At 37.9% G+C, this 22,072-nt stretch overlaps 1 protein-coding gene across 1 annotated transcript in view; it reads left to right on the top strand.

Annotated features, from left to right (window-relative positions):
- Nucleotides 1-22,072, top strand: part of RSPO3 (R-spondin 3) — a 75,860-nt gene that overhangs the window by 13,562 nt on the left and 40,226 nt on the right. Inside the window, exons 2-3 of the mRNA XM_065888958.1 lie at nucleotides 17,991-18,182; nucleotides 19,751-19,897. Coding sequence (XP_065745030.1) covers nucleotides 17,991-18,182; nucleotides 19,751-19,897 — 339 coding nt within the window. The remainder of the gene's footprint in view (nucleotides 1-17,990; nucleotides 18,183-19,750; nucleotides 19,898-22,072) is intronic.

The following is a 22,072-nucleotide window of genomic DNA, read 5'->3' as shown; positions in this document are numbered from 1 at the left end:
ACAGACTTTGGGGCAGAAGTACCATCGTTCATCAGATAAGAACACATTTCAAATGAAAATTGCCAAGATTTTCCAATGCAGGATATTCTCTCTACCCTTCCTAGCCCAAACTTACTTTCTCATCCACTCCTCAAATTCTAAACCACTACTAAGATGAGTCGAACAGCCTTAATTTTAGGCTCTTCCAAAGAAAAAATAAACACACAGACAGCCGAGTTAATTTATGAAACACTGCTGCATTTATCTTGGCATTTATCTTGGCAGATTTCACTTCTCTCCTGTCTAAGTCTTGCATGCTGACTCTCGCGCTCAGCAATTCATGGAAGGGACAAGTCATTTCTATATATTAAGCACCTTGGGCTTCCCTGGTGGCGCAGTGGTTGAGAGTCCGCCTGCCGATGCAGGGGACACGGGTTCGTGCCCCAGTCCGGGAAGATCCCACATGCCGCGGAGCGGCTGGGCCTGTGAGCCATGGCCGCTGAGCCTGCACGTCCGGAGCCTGTGCTCCGCAACGGGAGAGGCCACAACAGTGAGAGGCCCGCGTGCCGCAAAAAAATAAATAAATAAATAAAATAAAATAAAATTAAGCACCTTGAGGGCCACTGCACAGAATGATTTCGGTGTTCCTTCACACTTCCTATACAAGTTTCTTTCCTCATATACAATTTATTTGCTGGGTCTCTGAAACCGAATCCATCCCTTTACTTTAAACCTGAAGCAAATGGAGAGCCATTTTTATAAGAGCAATAAATGAAAGTGGCTGTTCAGATACTTTACTTGAATTTGTCTACACACTGAAGTACCTTTTTGTTAATACAAACCCTTCATATTCTAGCAAGCAGCTTCCTGAAAATCTAGGGCTGCTTAAAATTATATGACCAGGAACCAGGAATCTCCCCTTCCCCCGACACCAGCCCCTGTTCCTGGGAGTATGCCAGCAGTTTTGCAGGATTCATTCTGACAACTGTTCTGGTGTAAATATTTAGAGAAATCCTTTCCATTAGAGATGAAACAAAGTGCAAGTAACTGTTTCCAAAAGATATATCTTATTAATGTTTGCAACAACAGGCCTTATGCTATCTGATGCACAGATTCCAATATTGTACACTGGAGAAAAGACTAAGGGAAAAAAGAATCCAGATAGGAAGTAGATTGAACTCTATGTAACCTGAACTGAAAAATATAAGTTATCACCAGAGAGATGAAATGTTTTAATGTGCACAGAAAGTAGGGGAAATGAGTTAAATTAAATCGAAAATAGTAAAAATTGGCTACTAGTGTTTTAATGGTTTAATAAAAAGTGAGGGGCAGTTACAGATTTTTCTATCACCCTGCCAGTTCAGTGTAGTTCTTAGCTATTTCTCCATATTCCCCACAAAATGAAGTAATACATCTGAGATCCTATCTGATGTAAGTTCTGGTTTCTGTGTTGTTATTCAAGAACTATTAAAAGGGATAATAGCTAAGCTCTAATACTTGTATCAAATATCACTTGTTAAAACAGGGTGGTAACCTAGCCTCAAGGGGTGGAAGCGCACCAGCGTTCCACTTCTGCACTTTCCTGTCTTCATGGCATTTTCAAGTGTTTTATATACTAGGGGATTACACAGCTAAGTCATTTAAAACATCAGAAGCTTCACTGACTGAATTTCAAATTAATTCTAGTGTATTGATGATTACCGTGATACTTGACTAGAAAAGGTATACATTCTTTACACTACTTATTGTTTCCTCTTTTGCTTGATGATTTAAGGCCTACACTAAAATATAAAAAGCCAAGAATTTTAATTCAGTTTCCTTATTGATAAGTCACAATATAAGATTTCTCATTAGTATATGTAATTTTTTCTTCTTTACAGGAGTAGGATTTTTCTTTTTACTTTACATAGAATCTTTTTTCTGCTGAAAAGCATTTTAGAGAAAAGATGCTATATAAATAATGTTGTTAAAATATCTACAATGGGATTTTATTCCTCCTTGTTTTGCTTCTAACTTATAGTGGCAATCATTCACTGCTGAGTCTCCAGTTGGATCCCACTTGAATCCTATATTTGTTGGTGATTTTGCAAAGAAAATAAAAAGGGGTTTAAGGGAGATGACATGGAAACTTCATAAACTTCATTATAGGAGAATAACAGCTTTCTCATTGCCTTTTTAGAATCTTGATCTTTTTGTGTTTGGACTATAGCTAGAGAAATGCCACATTAGAGGGTAGGTGGGTTGATTTCTAATTAACACTCTGCCGTATAATTTAGACAGATCATTTAGTTTGTGATTCAGTTGCATCCACTATAAAATCTGACTCTTAATCTTTCATTTATTTGAAAGCAAGAGACTGATCTTGGAGTCCCTGCAAGAGTAAGATCAAAGAGCTTTCCCTTTCCTTCTTGAAGCATGCTCTATCCTTAGACAACTATCCGTCAAAACTTCAAGAATGTGCAGTTAGAGCTTGAATTCAAAAGCATGAGATTCTCTTTGTACTTTCATGGAGTTTTTTAGATCATATTTTTAAAAAGCTAACAAATGAAAAAGAAGTTCTGTTGGGGGGGGAAAGTACAGGGAAAATTGAAATTAAACTTAGCCTAAAATAACATAAATTCATTCATTCATTCAACAGCTATTTATTGAACATTTAGTATGTGCCGAGATTGCAAAAGTGAACAAAACACACGTGATTTGTAGCATGTCACAGTGGTTAAGGAAAAAAAATTTAAAAACCATGAAACTAGAATTAAACAGTATTTGGCCTAAGATAAGTGAGAACTGTTAGGCACTCTTTCTAAGCTGTATAACTTTTCTTTTTAAGTATTGTTTAAATAGAACTGGAAAACAGATTGTTTACAAATAAGCCTAATGAACACCCAGATTTTTCTCTGGAAAACAAGGATACTAGACATCATGTGGGGAAGACACAGGAAGGTAGAGGAAAGATCAGCTGAAAACACTGGAATTTATTGGGCCTCCCAGTATTTTCTTGCTTGAAAATTTATGACCGATGAATAGGAGTCATGGCTTAGCATGACGTTTGTGACAATCATAGGAAGTTTGCTATGCAAACTATAAACGTGGTTGGCATTGTTAGGTAAAGCTTGTAATGGAGCGGCATGGTTTAGCTGAGCGAATTTCCTTTTTTGGCACTGAATAATTCCTATAGTTGAACTTTTACACTAGTTCATTAACTGGAATTACTTTTATCAAACAGACAAACATTAAAATATTGTATGTTTAAACATTAGTGCATTTTTGTCCATCTCTCAGAGGCATTTTTCAAACCTTTTATGGTAACCCTTGACCACTACATGGAACATACAATCCGATCTACTTAAAGCTCCAGTTTGGCAAATGCATGTCAACAAGTTATTTGGATTTCTTATGTGATCTTTCCTAACATCAATTGAAAGCTTTAAATGTCAGTTGCCAGAATTCAGAGCCTTGAAAATAATATGATCCAGTTCTTTTCTGTATGTTATTACTAACTTGTGAAGGATTTTGCGTAAGGAGAGGTGACTATCAAGTGTTTTTATAAGTGTTATCTCATGTAGCCTTCACACCAATCTCATGATATATAGTTAACTATTTTAGAAATGAAGAAACTGAGGCTTAAACTAATTAGGAAATGGATCAAAATGACATAGTCAGAAAGGGTAGAATTAAGTGTATACCCAGATCTTACGGCCTAAAGCACAGCTTTCCCCATTACACTCTGCTTTTCATTAAGCCCATTAACGGAGAAGGCCAGAGGAGGTTTAAATGAGGGAAATTCTCTTTCTGCTACTGAGACAGAACTACTGATGCCTCCTTAGACAAGAGAGTAAACTGGGCTAATTGACAGAAGTGGTTAGTTGGGAAGTATAATGAGAAGCCTTTAAACTGTTGCTAAAGCAGGGGCCTGATAAGATCACAACTACTGTTCTTAAAAGTTCACTGTAGTTGCTCAATGGGAGCAGAAGTGGTGGTAGGAAATGGAAAGATGTGAGCTCCGTTCATAGGAAAGGGTGATTGGAGATGAGGGTGGGGAGGGCACCCGGCTGTCTGGCTTTAGCCAATGAATGGTGCCATTTACTGAAATAGAAAATACTGGAGAAAGAGCCATGTGGATTAGGTGTACATGTTTTATTTCATTTTATTTTTTTCTAAATTTATTTATTTATTTTTGCCTGCGTTGGGTCTTCATCGCTGCTCGTGGGCTTTCTCTAGTTACGGCGAGTGGGGGCTACTCTTCATTGCAGTGTGCAGCCTTCTCATTGCAGTGGCTTCTCTCGTTGCGGAGCATGAGCTCTAGGCACGTGGGCTTCAGTAGTTGTAGCACGTGGGCTCAGCAGTTGTGGCACACGGGCTTAGTTGCTCTGCAGCATGTGGAATCTTCCTGAACCAGGGATCGAACCCATGTCCCCTGCACTGGCAGGCAGATTCTTAACCACAGCGCCACCAGCAAAGTCCTACAGCATGTTTTAATAACTAGGAAGATTGCAGGGAATACTGCATGCAGCATAAGTCCCTCACGTAACTGAAGAGGAAAAAGAGAGGCCAGAGAAGTGAATTACTTGACTGAAGTCACTTTGCAGTGGAGCCAGTAGTAGAAACAAGTCCTGTGGCCATTCTGTTACACCAGACACCACACGGCAGATGGTTCCAAGGACTTGTGTTCCAGAGAAGTGCTCTGTGTATCTTCTGGCAATCTGATTTCTTATTTGTTTAATTAACGGTCGTTTCAAAGAGAATTATTTGTTCACTGGATACTTATTTCACAATCTCTTCATTTTCTTACTCTGTGAGATCTAAACACTAAAAAGTTTCTATAACCTGCTGTCCTAGTGTAGCAAGACTCACAATAGGGCACAATTTTTAAAAAACAAACCAATTATACATACTCTCATCAAATACAGTTGTCAGTTTCCTCATCAAATATATTCTTATTCTATTCCTGGGAATGGTTAAGTTCAGATCTGGTCCTGAGATGGTAAAGTACCATTATGCCCATTATTAACAATAACATATCCATATAATTTTGTACAGCTTATAAACACATGCATATTTGTACGCATATTTGTCTTACAAGTTCATGGCCATTCCTGCATTACCAGAATCCCCATTTATCTCCTGTGACGTTCCTACTATTAGTTTAATTTCTTTGAGTCTGACAATAAAGGCATGTAGATTGGGGGAAATCTTTGTTATGGATGAGATGATTCTTATTGACTGACAAGGTGAATTGGTGGCTCTTTAAGGTTCTTTCCCATTTAAATACCCATGTGTGAACTCATCCTGGAAGGTGGGGTGGGGGAAATTCCAAGGGAAGAGGGTACCAAATAAGCTATTTTAAAGACAGAACAGAAATGCTTTTAAATCTAAGAATAAAATTGTAAGCCCGTGGCTCCCCTGATAGTCCTTATAAGCTAAAATAAGTTAAAAATAAAGATTCATAGTGATACATATTTGATAAAATATTAAGGAAAAAAAATTCCCATTTTGTTATTTCACTGTAATCATTTATTTTTGTCATATATCGGGTAATGAATTAGGATCTTGAAATTTGCTCCCTGATTAATATTCTGGTGATACAGTATCCAAAGGAACATGCCTATAGAGGACATGATGGAAGATGAACCACGTTGGATCTCTTTTTGTTACTAAAGATTTGGCTGTATAGTCTCAATGTAGAGTGATCATTATCATGGACCACAGGAACATTTATTTCATCCAGTGAGGAAGATGGAAAATCAGAGGAATAACAGTCAGGTGTCTCTGCTCCTACTCTATGCAAGATTCATGACTAACTTTCCAGGACCTGTCTCCACAATGACTAATCACGAAGAAATGAACATCAGGGAATGATCTTAAACACTGGAAATGTAATGGGATATCGATGCTGTAAGAAATCACGCTTAGCTTCAGCATTTTAGTTCTCTTTGGTTTTGGAGAACTCTTAGATTCCATACCTAAACTCGTGCACGCTCAGGTGTAATGATTGAACTGCCAGGTTGCAAGCATTCCCCCCAACTTTGTTTTCTGAAATCCTATTATGCATGAACAGCTTTTCCTAAAGTCCCATCACCTTTCAAAACCATGACTTTTCCTTGTTATCAGCACAACCAACTCCTTGGCCTGCTATTCATGCTCTTTATGTTTAGTCATAACTTTCTCAAGCCTCTAATTCTCTCCATAAATTTCACATTCCAGTCAACCCTCCCCCCCCAAAAAAAACCCTGAAAAGTGCCACTAATGCTAGGTGATCCTTGTCAAGGCATCAAAACTCCATAAGCCTCAGCTTTTGTTTTTGGGGAGTTTGGGTTTTTTTTAATAAAATGAAGGGGTTTAGGGTTTTCTTCTTTATGATGCATTATGAACCTGTTAATGTGCCTTGTCCTGGGCTATGTGTTTGGGATACAGAAGGGAAATAAGACAAGTCCAAGCCCCAGGACCTCAAAATAAAACAATCATTTTCACCTGCTTTTCTCCCTCCCTCAATCACCTATCCTTCTAGTTTGATATCTGAATTCCCTTATCTCAGTTAACCACATCATTTTATGCCTAGTTTCCCAAGTTAGAAACCCCCAACTCAACATTTATTACTCTTTCATTTTCCCATTGAAAATTGATTGTCAAACCCTGTCAATCCTGTCCAATCTTCTTTGAAAATAACTTTAAAATCCACGCTCTCTTTTTGCATCCCATTATTACTATTCTAATTCAGCTAACAGCAATGCCAGGTACAGAACATAACATCCTATTGACTCTCTCAACTTTTAGTCTCTCCTTCCCAGTGATTCTTTTCTCCACCATCAGAGAGGATTTACTTAGAACCAAATTAGATCATGTCACTGATTTGTCCATAAACAGTTCATCTAAATTACGTGTAAGATTAAATTCAAATCCCCACCCAGTTTCTCCTTCTTTCTCAATATCCAGCTCAAATGTCAGGTCTCCCAAGTAGGTGTTTCCAGGTGGTTAGGTGTTTCCTTTCTCCCTGGCCTTGTACACAGTGTTTACCATGCTGGCTTGACCTTGTTTATAGTCTCTAGCCATACTTGGAACTCCTAGGTCTTATCCATCTTTTCATCCAAAGCACCAAGCATTGTTTGACAAACTGTCTGAAGGAAAACAGAAAGCATAGTGGGTGTGCTCTATGGTAGTAGAACTTTCTGAAAGACAGATTAATGTTCACTGTGGGGAAATGTTTTAAGATGTTCAATACGAGGGGATGCAGTAAAATAATTATGTTGGCTGCCCCCAAATATCATAAGATTTGTTTTACTAAACATGATTAAATAGACTGTTCTGGGGAAGCTGTTTGAACTAAATCCCTCTAAAGTTCCAAAGGTTTATGATTCTATCAGCTGGAAGCTAATTAACTGTGTGGATGTCAGTGTTCTCATCTGAAATCTAAGATCCCATAAAATTCCACAGTTTTATATTCACCATTATCCCAAATGTTCTTTATATATTCCTACAGAAACATTACTGTTCATAACATTCCCTCTCTTTCCATTTGTCTAAGTTCTTCTCTTCCTTCAAGTGCCATAACTATTCCTAATCGTTCTCTACAGTCTTCAGATACCTCAGCCATCAATAATTGCTCCTACCTTTTGATTTCTGTTGTAAATTTCTAAACTATGTATTTACAGCCCTCGGAATATAAACAGACTATTCTACTAACTGTATTGTAGAATTCTTGAGCCAGGGACTGTGTTTTGTCTCTCAGTCCCTGCTAGAGAATTTCCAGTAATCACTGAATAAATATTTAGTTGTGAGGATGGCCATGATGTGACACTGAGCGTGTGGTATTTGTATCACCTGCATCACATTCACCTGGGGTGCTTCTTATAAATGTAGCTACCTAGGCCCACCTCTTCATTCCCAAATCAAAATCTTTTGGAGTAAAACCTATGCGTCTGCATTATTAACAAGTACTCCAGGTCGTTTTCATATACAGTAAAGTTTGAGAACCACAGGCATAGACCTTCACGTTCTCTATACCATTCTAGTACCATTTCCATGGCATGCCTGACCTCCTTCAGTCTGTTTAAGTAGTTTCTTGTCGTCAGTGTGTTGCTAGAGTCCCAGAGGACTTCTTGCTCAGAATGTTGTTTGAGACCACCATTGATACCCATTAAAAGCTGTGTCTGCAAGTCCTTAAAATGTAGCCCCTCTCTATGACTGTTCGTGAATCTTTGGTTCCTCGAGGTTCCCCAAATCTGTGTTAGAAAGAAGCTTCAGCATCTGCCCTCTCTCCTGTCTCCTTGCTTGGAGGCTCTTGAGGAGTTATTATTGACTAAAGCTTCCAGCTGCCTTGAATAAGAGTGGAAATAGTACAAGGATGTGTTTGGTACTTCTTGAGTAAAACAAAATGTCTTACACTTACTGATTTGTAACGAGTGCCTGTAAGAGTGCTAGGTGCTTACACATGGTCTCGCTTAATCCCCCCAGTGTCTATCGAGTAGATATTTTCGGGTTGCAGATGAGGAAGCTTAGGCTCAAAGAGGTTATGCAACTATTGTCTAAATAAATAATCAGACTCTTATTTGTGAACTCTTCGACACAGATTATTGGTTTTTTTCATCTTTGGATGTTCACCAACTAGCCCAGTGTCTGGATGTTAGAAAACTTAATTGTTTAAATGAATAGCTAGATGAAGAGGTACCTTCTGGTTTTTCAGTTAGTAAACGTCAGCACTCTGTTTGAGTCCAAAGCCAGTTCTCCACCGCCCAGTTCCTGTTCTCCTCTAGGAAACATGCAAGGCCCATTTCTGAATGAGGGGGTACCACAGTGAATCATGCACATAAATACAAAAATGAATCATACTCACAAAGGTGCATTTCAGCTCCCTCTGTCAGCAATTTTGTGAATCTAGGAGAAAAATCCACTTATTTTTTTCTGCTCAGGACTTTAGATGTCACACGTAAAGCTGGATTTATTTAATGGTATACCCACTATTTGTACATCTTGTGCCTGTTAAAATATCACAAGTCCCTTGCCTGCTGTTTGCTTATGCTAAGACTTCAGCCATCAGATATGCTACTTTAGCATGCTATGTGGTGAGAAGATTTAGGTTTATTCAGAATATAACAAAGTGGAGCTTGTTTTTAGCACAAACTGAAGTTTGTTTCATTCAAGAATATGAACTCAGTAGTTATAGAATTATACCCATGCAGATTCATTACCATTAAACTATCACATTTTCTGTTTATGTTGATTTCTAATTAATTCTCTCCTTAAAAAAAAAAAAACAGAATGGCTCTCTCAGCCAGACTGGAGCACATAATGATTCCCACTGTTGGATGAACACTGTTGGATCTGTCTCATGAAAAACGCTGTTATTACCACCCACTAACTCATCAACAGGTCCTGGCTCTCTACAGAATCTGGGTCTCCATTACCCCTGTCCACGGCCTCTTATCCTCTATTCACCTCCACTTGGGAACATGGCCACTTGGAGAAGGGGAAGCTTTCCCCCCAATTAGCAACAGCTGGAGATGCTGATACAGTACCTTACATTTTACACCCGTAGCAGAGTACTTCATGATAGATTTTCTACTTGTAGTTAGGAAAAATACCCACTATTTTTGGTTCTACAAATGCTTTTTGTTGCAGTTTCAGCAGTAGTGTCAACTAGAGCTATCTGGTAGCTCATAGGAAAACTAATATGGTTTTCACTACTTTTGAAGAATCAACTTTGGAATTAGCCCTTAGGTTATTTAAGTCATTTAATGGAAAAAACCCCATAACAGTGAGATTCTAAAAGGAAGGTTATAAGTGAAAACCATAATGCTGTTGCTCTAACTTATTTAGACTGTCAGTAGGCGTCACTAATGGCAAGAATTCAGAAAAATACAGAAAGGATTATATTCAAGATTGCAAAATGTTTTACTCTTTTTATTTATTCTTATGACGTCTTACATATTTCATAACTTTCCTGTTTCTTCTCACCACCACCAACGCCCCTCCCCCTCCACACACACACTCCAGTACAAGAGAATGAAAATTTAAAACCCCAAAACAAACTAAAATTACTGCTAGAGGGAGGTGGGAGGAACAAAAGAGAAATAACATGTTCCCAAGAGCAAAGTACAGGTAGATCAATGTACAGTCTCTTCCAAGATTGCAATCTGAATGTAAATTCCCAATTTATGTCTAGTTAGAACATCATCCTCTAATATAAAAATTAATAGGAAAACATGTTTTCGTGGAATACAAGATGCTGGTTCTGTTCCATGACCCATAAAATTAACAAAAATTAAAGTGAATAACTAAATCAGGCAAAAATGTGTTCTTTCCTTTCCCTCTAATATCTGCTTACCAATGCAGAGTCTGAAGGTACTTGGTAGATAATCCCAGCTATTTACTTTGGTCGAAAAGGGTCTGTAGGATCTGGCTTTAACCTCCTTTTCTAACCTCATCTTGTACCAGTCACAGCACTGCAGCCTCATTGGTGTCCCTTGTGCTGTTCCTCCTGCCCTGGTCCCTCCCATAGTCTGTGCACTGGCTGATGCTGCACCTGGGGTGCTCTCCCTCAGGTTTTCATGGCTGAGTCCTTCTCGCCCTCCAGGTCTCAGCTAAAGGGTAAATTTCTTAAAGGGGCCTTTCCTGGCCAGCATATTTACAATAACTTCCCAGAGTTATTCTCTGCTTTACCCACCTGTTTATTTCCCGCATAACACTCATCACAATCTTTAATCATTTAATTTTTTGTTTACTTGCTTATTAGCTGATTAACGGCATGAGATCGGGAACCAGATGTCTTATTCATTCCTACGATTTCTGCACCATGTGTTGTGTTGGGCACATAGTAGTTATCAGAAATTTTTGTTAAAAACCTTAATACTAGTCTCCACTATATATATATATATATATATATGTATATATATACACACATATATATGTACACACATATATATGTGTATATATGCTTGTATAATATATATAATGTGTGTATGTTAAATATATATTACATATAATATATATAATATTATGTATATAATATACATATATATATATATATATATATATACACACACAATGCAACCCACTTTCATCTTTCACTTCTAGTTCTGATGCTATAGCCTGTGCATAGAAAAAGCACAGCCATTGTCCACCAACTTGGCATCTAGTTCCAAATATTCATCATATCTTAGATTTCAGGAATTCTATATCTGCCATCATTTGCTAGCCATGTTCTTAATATTTTGAGCTGGCTTGATTTTAGTGGAAAGTCTAGCTAATTGCTACTTAATGTTAGGTCTGCTTTATTGCGTGGTTTTATTTTAAAGTATTTATAGAATATAAATATTAGACTCCCTTCAGGAAATTATTATTCAGTTAGAGAAAAAGAAAGATTTTCCAAGTTTTCAAAGAAATAGTTTCCATTAAAAACAGTGTGTTTCCCACATAATAATGGTGGAGCCCTAACTGGGCTGTATTCAGCAGCTGGTGAATACATTCCTCTCTGAGACTATTAGGAATTTTGTGAACCCATTGGTCTGGGAACAAACTTTCAGAGTATCAGAAGTTGATTCACTGGGACAAAAGATGTGGCAGACTCAATGATTTTAACTGCTTCAGGTCAGTCCATGTCTGTGCTATTGATTTGACAAAAGACCAAATAGAATGTGTGGGTGTCATGTGTCTAATACAGGCGCGCGCGCACACACACACACACACACACACACACACACACGTGTGCATACATTTATATATTTAAATAGCATAGGTGAATTTTAATTCATTTAATGATTAAAACATTGGTATATGAAGACATTAAAATCATCAGATGATACACAGTACTTCAAAAGTAGCAAAATCTATATATGTATATATATAAACATGTTGCTCTTTTAACAAATTATTAGTCAAAAATAATAATAGAGGACTATGATAGACCTCTGTTCATCCAGGTATCATTGTTTAAGAATGTAAAGGAGTATTGTATACCAGTAAGCGATTATATTTATTTAAGCAGCTTTTGATATTTTGCTGTCTATACATAATACTCCCAAGTTGCCCAGATGGTTCTAGAGATCTTAGCCATTGTCAGTTCTGCCCTAAAAGCTTTAACCTATGAACAAATAAGAAACATTGACTCTCAATATTTTCTGGGGTTGATTCAATAGAATTTGAAAGAGACTGCCAAGTTATTCAAGTTTTTAACATTAGATTTTTCTTAAAGTGAATATTGCCAAGCATTCCAAAGGAAACATGAAACATCTCTTTCCATGACCAAAAGATTACATTAAACTTAAAAATGATTTTATAACAATCAAGTCCCAAGATCTGATAGAAATGTGCTGTCCTCACTTAGGCAAGAAAAAAGTCTCCATTTTCACCAGATGAATGGATAACTGAAGTAAATGGCACCTAGAAAAGCTTTCATTATGTTATTTCGAATGATTTATTTCATAATTAAGCATCCTCAAAATGTATGTGATTTAAACTTGGTTTCTTTACTATGTGTTCATAGATGCAGTTCACTAAAGTCAATTATTATAGGTACTTTCCGTTAAATATTTACTGCTTTAACATCGTTATTTTTTAAAAAAACACAAATAAATGGCTTATATTTTATATTTATTGCTTTCATCCATTCAATAATCAAACACTCTTTAATGAAGGGACTTCCCTGGCAGTCCAGTGGTTGAGACTCCGCGCTTCCCCTGCACGGGGTGCGGGTTCGATCCCTAGCCAGGGAACTAAGAGCTTGCATGCTGTATGGCCAAAGGGGGAAAAAAAAAAAACACCTCTAATGAGGACCTATTCAGTAAGCAGCTACCCTGTGTAGAAGCTGAGAATTATCCGGAAAATTACGAAGAAATTATCTAGATCGACTATATTTCTGCCTTCGAGAAGCTTCCAGTCAATGCGAACGTCCTTGTAAAAAGACAGGACATGGATGAAAGGATAGATGTAAAAGTAACTTTGATTATAGAATTTCACCTGTCTCTTCTCCCTACCCTGTCTCCTAAGGCCACTACATGGAGAAGAGCAGACAGTGAATGTTGTAAAGATAAGAATGCTTTAGGGAGAATCTGTATGTTTCATTGGTTAAAAATAAATTTATCAAATTGGTTAATTTATTAACTTTTGATTATCTGAATTATAAAATCAATGTTACCTTCATGTGTCTAGCACTTCCTTTGAACTTAGTCGAACCTATTATAAACCTAAAATCTGTTAAATTTTGTACTTCTGGAAATTCTCTAGCCACAGATAAATGACTCTCAGAGGTAATTGGCAGCATGCAATAATGGATTTCTTCTGCATAGCAATTTACAGTAGATGTTAATATTTGCAGTTGGGCTGTAGAAAGGGATTAAAGTAAGGGAAATCCTTGAAGTTTACACTTAAATTGTTACAGAAACAGAACTTAGATTCCAATGCTGCAGTTGGTTTGGTATATCATAAACATTGAAAATAACAAAGATTGTGTATTTTCCAAATGCTCTAGTACCATTTAAAACTCTATGTTCTGCACCTTTTATCAAAAAAGTTGAATTAACTATCATGACAATAGCCTTTAGGAACAGTTGCCTCAGTTACACATCACAAGATCCAAACAGAAATCGTAGGAAGACTTGCCTAACAGCTAGAGAAATTGAAGTCACTTACACAGGGAGTATCGACAATTCAGACACTGAAAATTGGTTTAAGTTATGCATTAAGGTATACTCTTCACATTTAACTTTCGTATACAAATTAAGAAAAGATACTTTCCTCTTTCCCAATTTTAGGAAAAGATATACAAATTTGACCATGTATTTGAAGTATTTGTAATCAGAAGGTCCCAATTTAAAGTTCCCATGAATTCTGCCCATTTATTCACTTTATATATACCCATGTTACACACCTAGAGTTTACTTACATGTAAACAGATTGGTACCAGATATCAAAGATCTAGGTTCTAACCTTTGATCTAAGTTCACTATTTGTCCAGCAGTTTACAGCATTTCTTTGAGTCCTAGTTTGGGGTTCCAAAATAAATAATTGTGACAGCTTCTACCCTTACTGACAGCAGTTTCCACGGTTAATTTAGCTTTCTATGAGATGCATGCAAAAAGTGGTAAAAATTGAAAGCAAAAGTGGTATAGAAACACGGAGTATTACTAAAATTAGCTGATAATATATATTTTCCTTATTTGGACTACAATTCCTCCTTCTGGCATCTTCGGCACCTCACCCTTTCAAGATCTCTTCTCTAATGAAAAGACTCTCACGTACATCTCTAGCAACCATCACGAAATTAAGCTCCATCTACTAAGCATCACTTTTTGGACAGTTCACAAAATCTGCAAAATCAGTGATCCCAAACCACGTTTATATTTGTAGACCTTCTTATTCTATGTACCTTGCCACAGCCCTTCAACTGCGGCTTTTATTCAGCCGTCCCTTTCCTTTCTCTTCACTGGCCAGACGTAAAACACAAATCCTCTTACTTATTCAGTCCACATTCTGTTGGTCAGTATATTTGATTGAGTCCACCTCCTAAATATCCTTGGAATATGCATCCCTCTCTCACCACATTGCACTGTCTCTGCTATATTTTAAACTCTCATCAGTCTTTTTTTTTTTTGCAGTACGCGGGCCTTTCACTGCTGTGGCCTCTCCCGTTGCGGAGCACAGGCTCCGGACGCGCAGGCTCAGCGGCCATGGCTCACGGGCCCAGCCGCTCCGCGGCACGCGGGATCTTCCCCGACCGGGGTACGAACCCGTGTCCCCTGTATCGGCAGGCGGACTCTCAACCACTGCGCCACCAGGGAAGCCCTCATCAGTCTTTTTACCTTGATCTTTACATTAGTCTTCTCCTAGCTTCCATGCCTGCCATGCTGCCAGGGAAATTGCCTTTCTGATACAAGTGGGATCGTATCACTCACCAGATTGAAGTCCTCCAAATCTACAGAATAATTTCTTTGGCAGAGCCCACAAGGGGTTTCATAATCTAGATCTATCCTGTGCTTCCAATTTTCTTGATGTGCCTCATACCTCCATTCACCACTACTTAAGCATAAGTTGCATGGAACGCGTGCCAGTCTCCTTGATGGGGTAATTGTGGTGTTCCTGCTTCCAGCCCCATCATGGCCACTTACATGCTCATAACTTCAACACATTTTCTAAGATTAAGTTCAAACGTTAGATATTCTGTGAAACCTCCCCACCACCAACCCCTGCAATGCTCATATAAAATAGTAGTACAGAACATTGTTTGCAAAAAAAGTGATTCAGAAATAGAAAATGAAGGTATAACTAGAGTGGGGGAAAAAGAAGCAGCATGACAAAGTAGAATTCTATTTTCTCTCTTAGAATTATAAGATTTTAAGACTGAAAGGGCTGTTACAGTCAATCCAGACCAAAGTTTTCTGTGGTTTCCATATAAAAAGTAAAAACTCTTGCCTTAAGATGAAGTTTGGGAAATTTGTATCTAGTTGTGTCATACCAACTGCATAATTTGAGTGATCCTTGTACAGGGTTCAAGAAAGCAAAATGTCATGCTACTCAACTGTAAAAGAATCTAGAATCATAGAATCTGAGCTTCATAGTCTCAATTTTTCTTACTTCCCACAGCATAACACTTAACCCTTCCAGAAGAAGTAAAGTTCGCCATTATTTGTACGTGCCCATATTCAAAATTCCCTGATTAAAAACAAACAGAAATTTTCTTTGCCAGTTAGGACAATTATATCTTCATTAATTTTTCGACACTCTGTTTTGTCAAAACTTTTGTCTAAAAAGGCAAATATGGGGAAAAAAGAGTGATTGTAGTACCATGTGTGAGTTGAATGTGCTATAGTTCATCAGCAAAAGTTTTAAAGAGGGAATTAAGCAAGATACTTTGGCACATCTCATGATTTGGGGCAAAATTGTTACTAATCCTGGGACCCATACAGAGGTCTCTCTGGCAGAAGTTTCCGGACATTCAAAACCCAAATTTTTAAATAAAATTTATTTCAAGATATACCAGTTTTTGAGGCTCAGAATATGTAAGTCATATTTATTTTCATAACTGATCAATTTAAAGTTATAATTGACAAAAGTTTCAAGGGGCTTAAACTTACAATTGTGTTCCTTTGAGCAATTGCGTTTCAGAGGTGAGATAGATTGATGTGGGTCAATCCAGTCCATCTTCATTTAAATTCAGTCACTTACTTTCCTGAGCTTGGAGTGATTTTCTTTCAAACTGAGGTCCCGTTTTCCATCAGTAATTCTTATGAAAAGGTTTTACAGGTTTTGACCTACACCTCTCACTTTTTGAAATGGGTCGATTACATTCCGAACACATGGAACTCTCTTCACCCCTTTCTTTTTTAGGGTCTTTCCCAGATTAAAATATGTACACATTTTCTGTAAGTCTCCAATGCTGGAGTTCCTGGCCTGAAAAATGACCTTGTTCCTTGGAAGGCAGTATTCACTTACAAGTCCCCCAGGTCCTGTAATGTCTAAACCTTCTGTGCCACTTTAGATGTCCGCCCCACCCCGCAGAGGAGCATGTACAGGAAGAGCAGACTTCCCTTCCCCCACACATTTCCTCAGTTTATTTACAAAACGTCTTGGAATGAGAATGAGCTGCTTGTGGTTCCTGTGGCTGATTCAGGGATGGTTTCCTCCAGGCAGAGAATGCTGGTCAACCAAATGACCTTTCTGCAGCTAACCCGTGCGCCCCTGTGGGAAGGCTGATCGGGCTTATGGGTACCCCTTCTAACTAAGCCTGGTAGGATTTGTTTTTGCAGTAAAGAACTTAGCAATAATCAAACATCACTGTGAAGATAGACTTAGTCATTGCAAGGTCCCTCCCCGCACCAACAGTAGTCAGAGAAACACGGGGATGCCTTTGCACTCTTGTGCCTCAACCTTGCTTCTCATAGGGTCAGGATTATTCCCTTCTGAATTCCTGAAGGGACCATAGAGCTATTAATATTGTATATGAATAGAGAATACCTTAGGAGAAGAAATCATCCCAAACACCAGCTACATGAGAGATGTACATCAGTCAGCAATTTTCCATGAGCTCACACATAGGTGTCTATGACCAGTTAATAGTCATAAAAAAAGGGTTAAAGTTGTGAAGATCTCAAGTAAACATGAATCTTCCAAATGTTTATATTTGTTCAGACTTGCTAATGAATATTCTCACCACACATATGGGTGACTCTTAGAAACCTTGGGATTCTCAGGGATATGTGTAGTAGTAGCCCTTAGAACGGACTGGTCATGTCCTCACCAAATATATATTTCACTTAAGTAAATGAAAGATGAGGGCACAAAAACTATAAGACTTCTGTCCCAAAAGATCAAATATTGAACATAACTTATAGTAAATATTATTATAAATACTTACATATGATCCACGTGGAACTACTGATAAGATAAATCACATTTTCACCATTATATCAATTTGAACTGATAAATATTAAACTCATGTGAGAAGAAGTGTTTCAGGAAAGCATTGGCAGGGAGTGAGGTGCTGAATAGCTACATAGTTGCAGAATCAGTTTGCTTTGAATCAGAGAGTGAAATGGTGTTCTGTAATAGACCAGAGTTGAAAAAGATATCTTAAAAATTAGTGTCATTACTCAGATTAAGCCCCAGTCTATGTTGTCATCCTTATTTGAAGACATTAGAGACATCCACCACATAAATGAAAAGCAAAACTAATACATATTGATTTCAATGAGTGAGCACAAAATACCCGTCTCTAATCTGCCAGGGTGCTAGTTCAGTGAGAATACTTCCACTAGGTATATACTATCTATAAATATTTTGGGGCAATATATTCTTATTGTTCAAATGCTCAAATTTTTAGAACTTTGAAATTAAAACAATATATGTATGTATTAAAGGGAAATACCAGATCACAGAAAAGAGGGAAAAATTCCCAACTTATTCACCCATTACCACCAAGTTGAAAGCTAATAAAAGAAAACGTGTATCCTGCCCAGAGAATGTCATTGAACTTCTATATCTATGATTTAACTTTCATTTTTGTCTTTCTACATTTGTCCCCCTAGTGCATCCTAACGTCAGTCAAGGCTGCCAAGGAGGCTGTGCAACATGTTCAGATTACAATGGATGTTTGTCATGTAAGCCCAAACTATTTTTTGTTCTGGAAAGAATTGGCATGAAGCAGATTGGAGTGTGTCTCTCTTCATGTCCAAGTGGATATTATGGAACGCGTTATCCAGATATAAATAAGTGTACAAGTAAGTGTCTACACAAAGTTATGTTTTTATCTCATCCTTGGAGAACTTTCCAAATTTGAAATGGCCTCTAGCCATATTTGTAATATTCAATGTTAAGTAACTAATAATATTTACCTGACACTTAGGCTAAACCATACTTGAATTCAGCCCTCAGGGCAGGAAGATTTTCACCACTATAAAAAATACTCCAATTTTGAGGGGTGTTTTTTTCATCATAAAAACAAAAACTGAGAACGTGGTTATCATTCATTGAACCTGTAGAAAGGCACCACAAGCACCAGTGCCACCTGAATTCCCACCACCATCACAAAATCCAAGTATTTAATGACTGAAAGAAGTAATTCAGCTGTTTTCTCTTCAAGAAGGATTCCAGTACAGCAACTGAAACATTTATTTATCAGTTGGAATTAAATGTTGGAAACACTCTCAGATCACATCTCATCTGGACTGAAAGTTTACTCTCCACACTGTAGACCCAGTAACCTTTCGAAATGTAAATTAGGAAATATCGCTCCTCTAGCATACATCACATGCGGCCCTGCCTTCCTCTGCATACTCAGCTCCTATGACTGCCCCTCAACCACTTTGCACTAACCTCACCGGCCTTCTTGCAAGATCTTCCCACTTCAAGGCTTTTGAAATGACTGTTGTACGCTCACCGTCCTGGCAGTTTGGAAAACTCTTTGCCCACACCTTTGCTTGGTGGGCTCTCTCCTTTCATTCAAGATTCTGCTCAGATGTCACCTTCTCACAGAGGCACTCCATGACCGTCTTGTCCAAAATAATCAACCTCTTCCCCTCATCAGTCACTTTTTATATCTTTTTCCTACCTTTTGTTTTTGTCGTTATTTTTTCCAGAGCACTTATCACTCTGGAAGTAGACTGCTTAGTTTCAAAGACCACTCTGCTCTGTGGTCCTGAGCTAATTACCTAACCTTTCTGAATCAGTTTCCTTCTCTGTAAAATGAGAATCATAATAGGGCCTACCTCACTGGGTTATTGTAAGATTTAAATGACAATATTGTAAAATACTTGTAGCAGTGTATGACATACAGTAATCACCATATAAGGATCAACTATCATTATTGTTTATTGTATCTCCCCTCCTAGAATGTAAACTTTGTGAGGTATGGGCCTTATCTCTCTTTTGTATGCTGCTGTCAATGTACCTAGAATAGGGCTTGGCAGACAGTAGGCAATCAAACACTTGTTAAATTAAAAAATAGACCTCAAGAGCAGCACAAAGGCAATATACTAGTACATTTCATTAAAGTTCTAATGAAACATTTTCAGTATCATTTAATATAAATAGACACTTGGTCTTATAAGCAAAATTTTTTTCATAAGGCAATAAATACAATAATTTTGAAATCAATGACTGGTGTACCTCAACTAAATGACTATGGAGGAACCTTTAATTTGGTTTGGCAAAATAATTTTGAGCCTAAGTGTTTGTTTGACATACAAGTTGCATGTGCCTGTGTTGTAAGCATACAGAACTGGACCAACAATAAATAGTTAACTGACGCTAATGGAAGCATATTTCTCTTTTCTTTTTTTGGTTTCAGAATGCAAAGCTGACTGTGATACCTGTTTCAACAAAAATTTCTGCACAAAGTGTAAAAATGGATTTTACTTACACCTTGGAAAGTGCCTTGACAATTGCCCAGAAGGGTTGGAAGCCAATAACCATACCATGGAGTGCGTCAGTATTGGTGAGGAGGAGCTCTAAGACTTAGGAGGGATGAGAAACACCAGAGATGATAATGTCAGTCTCCATGGAAACGCTGCTCAAAGTGCTGTCTCACAAGAGCCTGAGGGACCACCTCTAAGAGGCTCGCTCCCTCCTTCTTTACAAAGATACCATCCTAATGGGCCTTACTCAGCGTGTATCACAGTAAATTTAACACCCTGTGCGTGCACTGTTATTTCTTAGGGACCATCGATAACTGTTTCAACTATTGTGATCATTACCGACTTATTTTGTATCATTATCTAATGAAGTTTTACTTATAGTAATTTATATGTATACATGCACACACATATATATATATATATATATACACACACACACACACACACACACACACACACACACACACAAATTTGATCTTGAACTAAATTTCCACCTTAGGTTAAGAGTTTCCACCTAGATCTAATGTCAACCAATGACCAAACTTATTTTCCAAAAGGAGGAAACATATTCTCTGGATACAGCCCTTTAATACTCAGTAGATGGATCAAAGACTTCGAGAACTGGATCTGATATGGTTAAAAAAAATCTCACTTTTTTCTCTCACACTGCTTTGCTGAAACACCCTGCTTGCACAGGTATTCAGACACAAGGAGAGTATTTTGGACTTAGACTGACAGAAGGACACAGTCCCAGGGCCTGATTAATTGCAGGCTGAGTTTCCTGGAGGAGAGGTTCCTCAGACAAGTTGTTTGCCTAATAACGGATCACTGTCAGGCTGTATTTTCCCTGTTTTAAATGGTGTGCAGCTACTACAGCTACGAGCTTGGTGAACAGTTGGGGAGCAGATGCTAAACCAAATGGGGAAACAGCATACTAAATCTCAGAATCCCCTGGGCAAGAGCTGCAAGAACCTCTTGATACTGCAGTGCTGTTGGCAAATGCACACAATTGTCCCCTTGATTCAGTGCAAGATAGTCTCCAGGACACCCCTGGGCTCCCCACAGACAGATCCTTTAGAATCTTAAGTACTGGAGAAATAACTCTAAAGTGGTGGTTTAACCATTTCAGGTCCACATGAGACATTTATTTCTAAACAAAGTTTTTGTGAGAAGGAAACAAATGGATGATATTTTAAAGATAATCTCAGAAGCATCTGGAAAACAACTTTCCTGAAACAGCTCATGGCTCAATTTGGTTCAGTCTTACTTTTTCCTCTAGTCAATAAAAACACAGAAAAATAACTTAGAAATAGGGTAAAAGGTACATGAGAAAGCACTTCAAGTTCATCTCTCTGTAGGTCCTGAGGGCTGATGATTAGAGGTGCTAACTTCCAAACTGTGGAGAAAATAGGAAACAGTTCTGAAAATATTCAAGGACCGAAATTCAGGATAAGTTGCGGAAAGTCTGTGATATTGCTCTACCCAGGAAAGGGGCAATGTTTAGATTTTCTTAGTTGTTGAAGGTGTAGCATCAGTCCTTCAAAGTCCATTTATTTAAATGTGTTAATGCTTTCCTATCAGACAGCATTTAACACCTGGCACTGTTGGATTAGCTATTAAGGCTTCCTGGTAATTTATAATACTGTTTAGACAAAGACTGTTTGGTTAACACAATTACGTTTAAGAAATTTATATATTTTAGAATAGGGGTTAGCAATCTAAAAGCCATTTAGTGAATCAGGCTCATTGAACAGATGACCTAGGACATAGGAATAGGCAAATCAACAACTTTAGTTCCCAGCTGGCTCTTGTTGCTTGCTGCGTAAGGGATGTCTCCCATCACGTGGTATCTGGCCTACAAGCACTTGTGTGGATGCCTGTGGGATTGCCTCAGAATTTCACAAAAAATGATGACTTGCTTGATGATCACAAAGGACCATTAAAGGCTGTTCCTTTAACAAATATGAAACCTAGGACCCAGAGAGCTGAAATGATGATCCCAAGGACACAGCGTGAGTTATTGTCAGTGCTATAATTAGTACCTCTACTCTAGCTCTCTACGGCAGAGGTTGAAGAATGTGTCTCTCCCTTTGCTAAAATCTATACTGCATGACTTGTTTCTTACCCAGATTTTAAATTGAGAGAACATGTCATAAACAGAAAACACCACCTTCATACAGAGCTAGGGTAAAAGATTTATGTCACAACATACCCACTCCTCATGGTTTGCAAGTCAAATTAAGCAAAAATGTCGA

Source organism: Phocoena phocoena, chromosome 12, assembly GCF_963924675.1.
Source record: "Phocoena phocoena chromosome 12, mPhoPho1.1, whole genome shotgun sequence".
NCBI lineage: Eukaryota > Metazoa > Chordata > Mammalia > Artiodactyla > Phocoenidae > Phocoena > Phocoena phocoena.
Note: the sequence above shows the minus strand (reverse complement) of the source record. Positions and strands in the feature narration are given on the sequence as shown.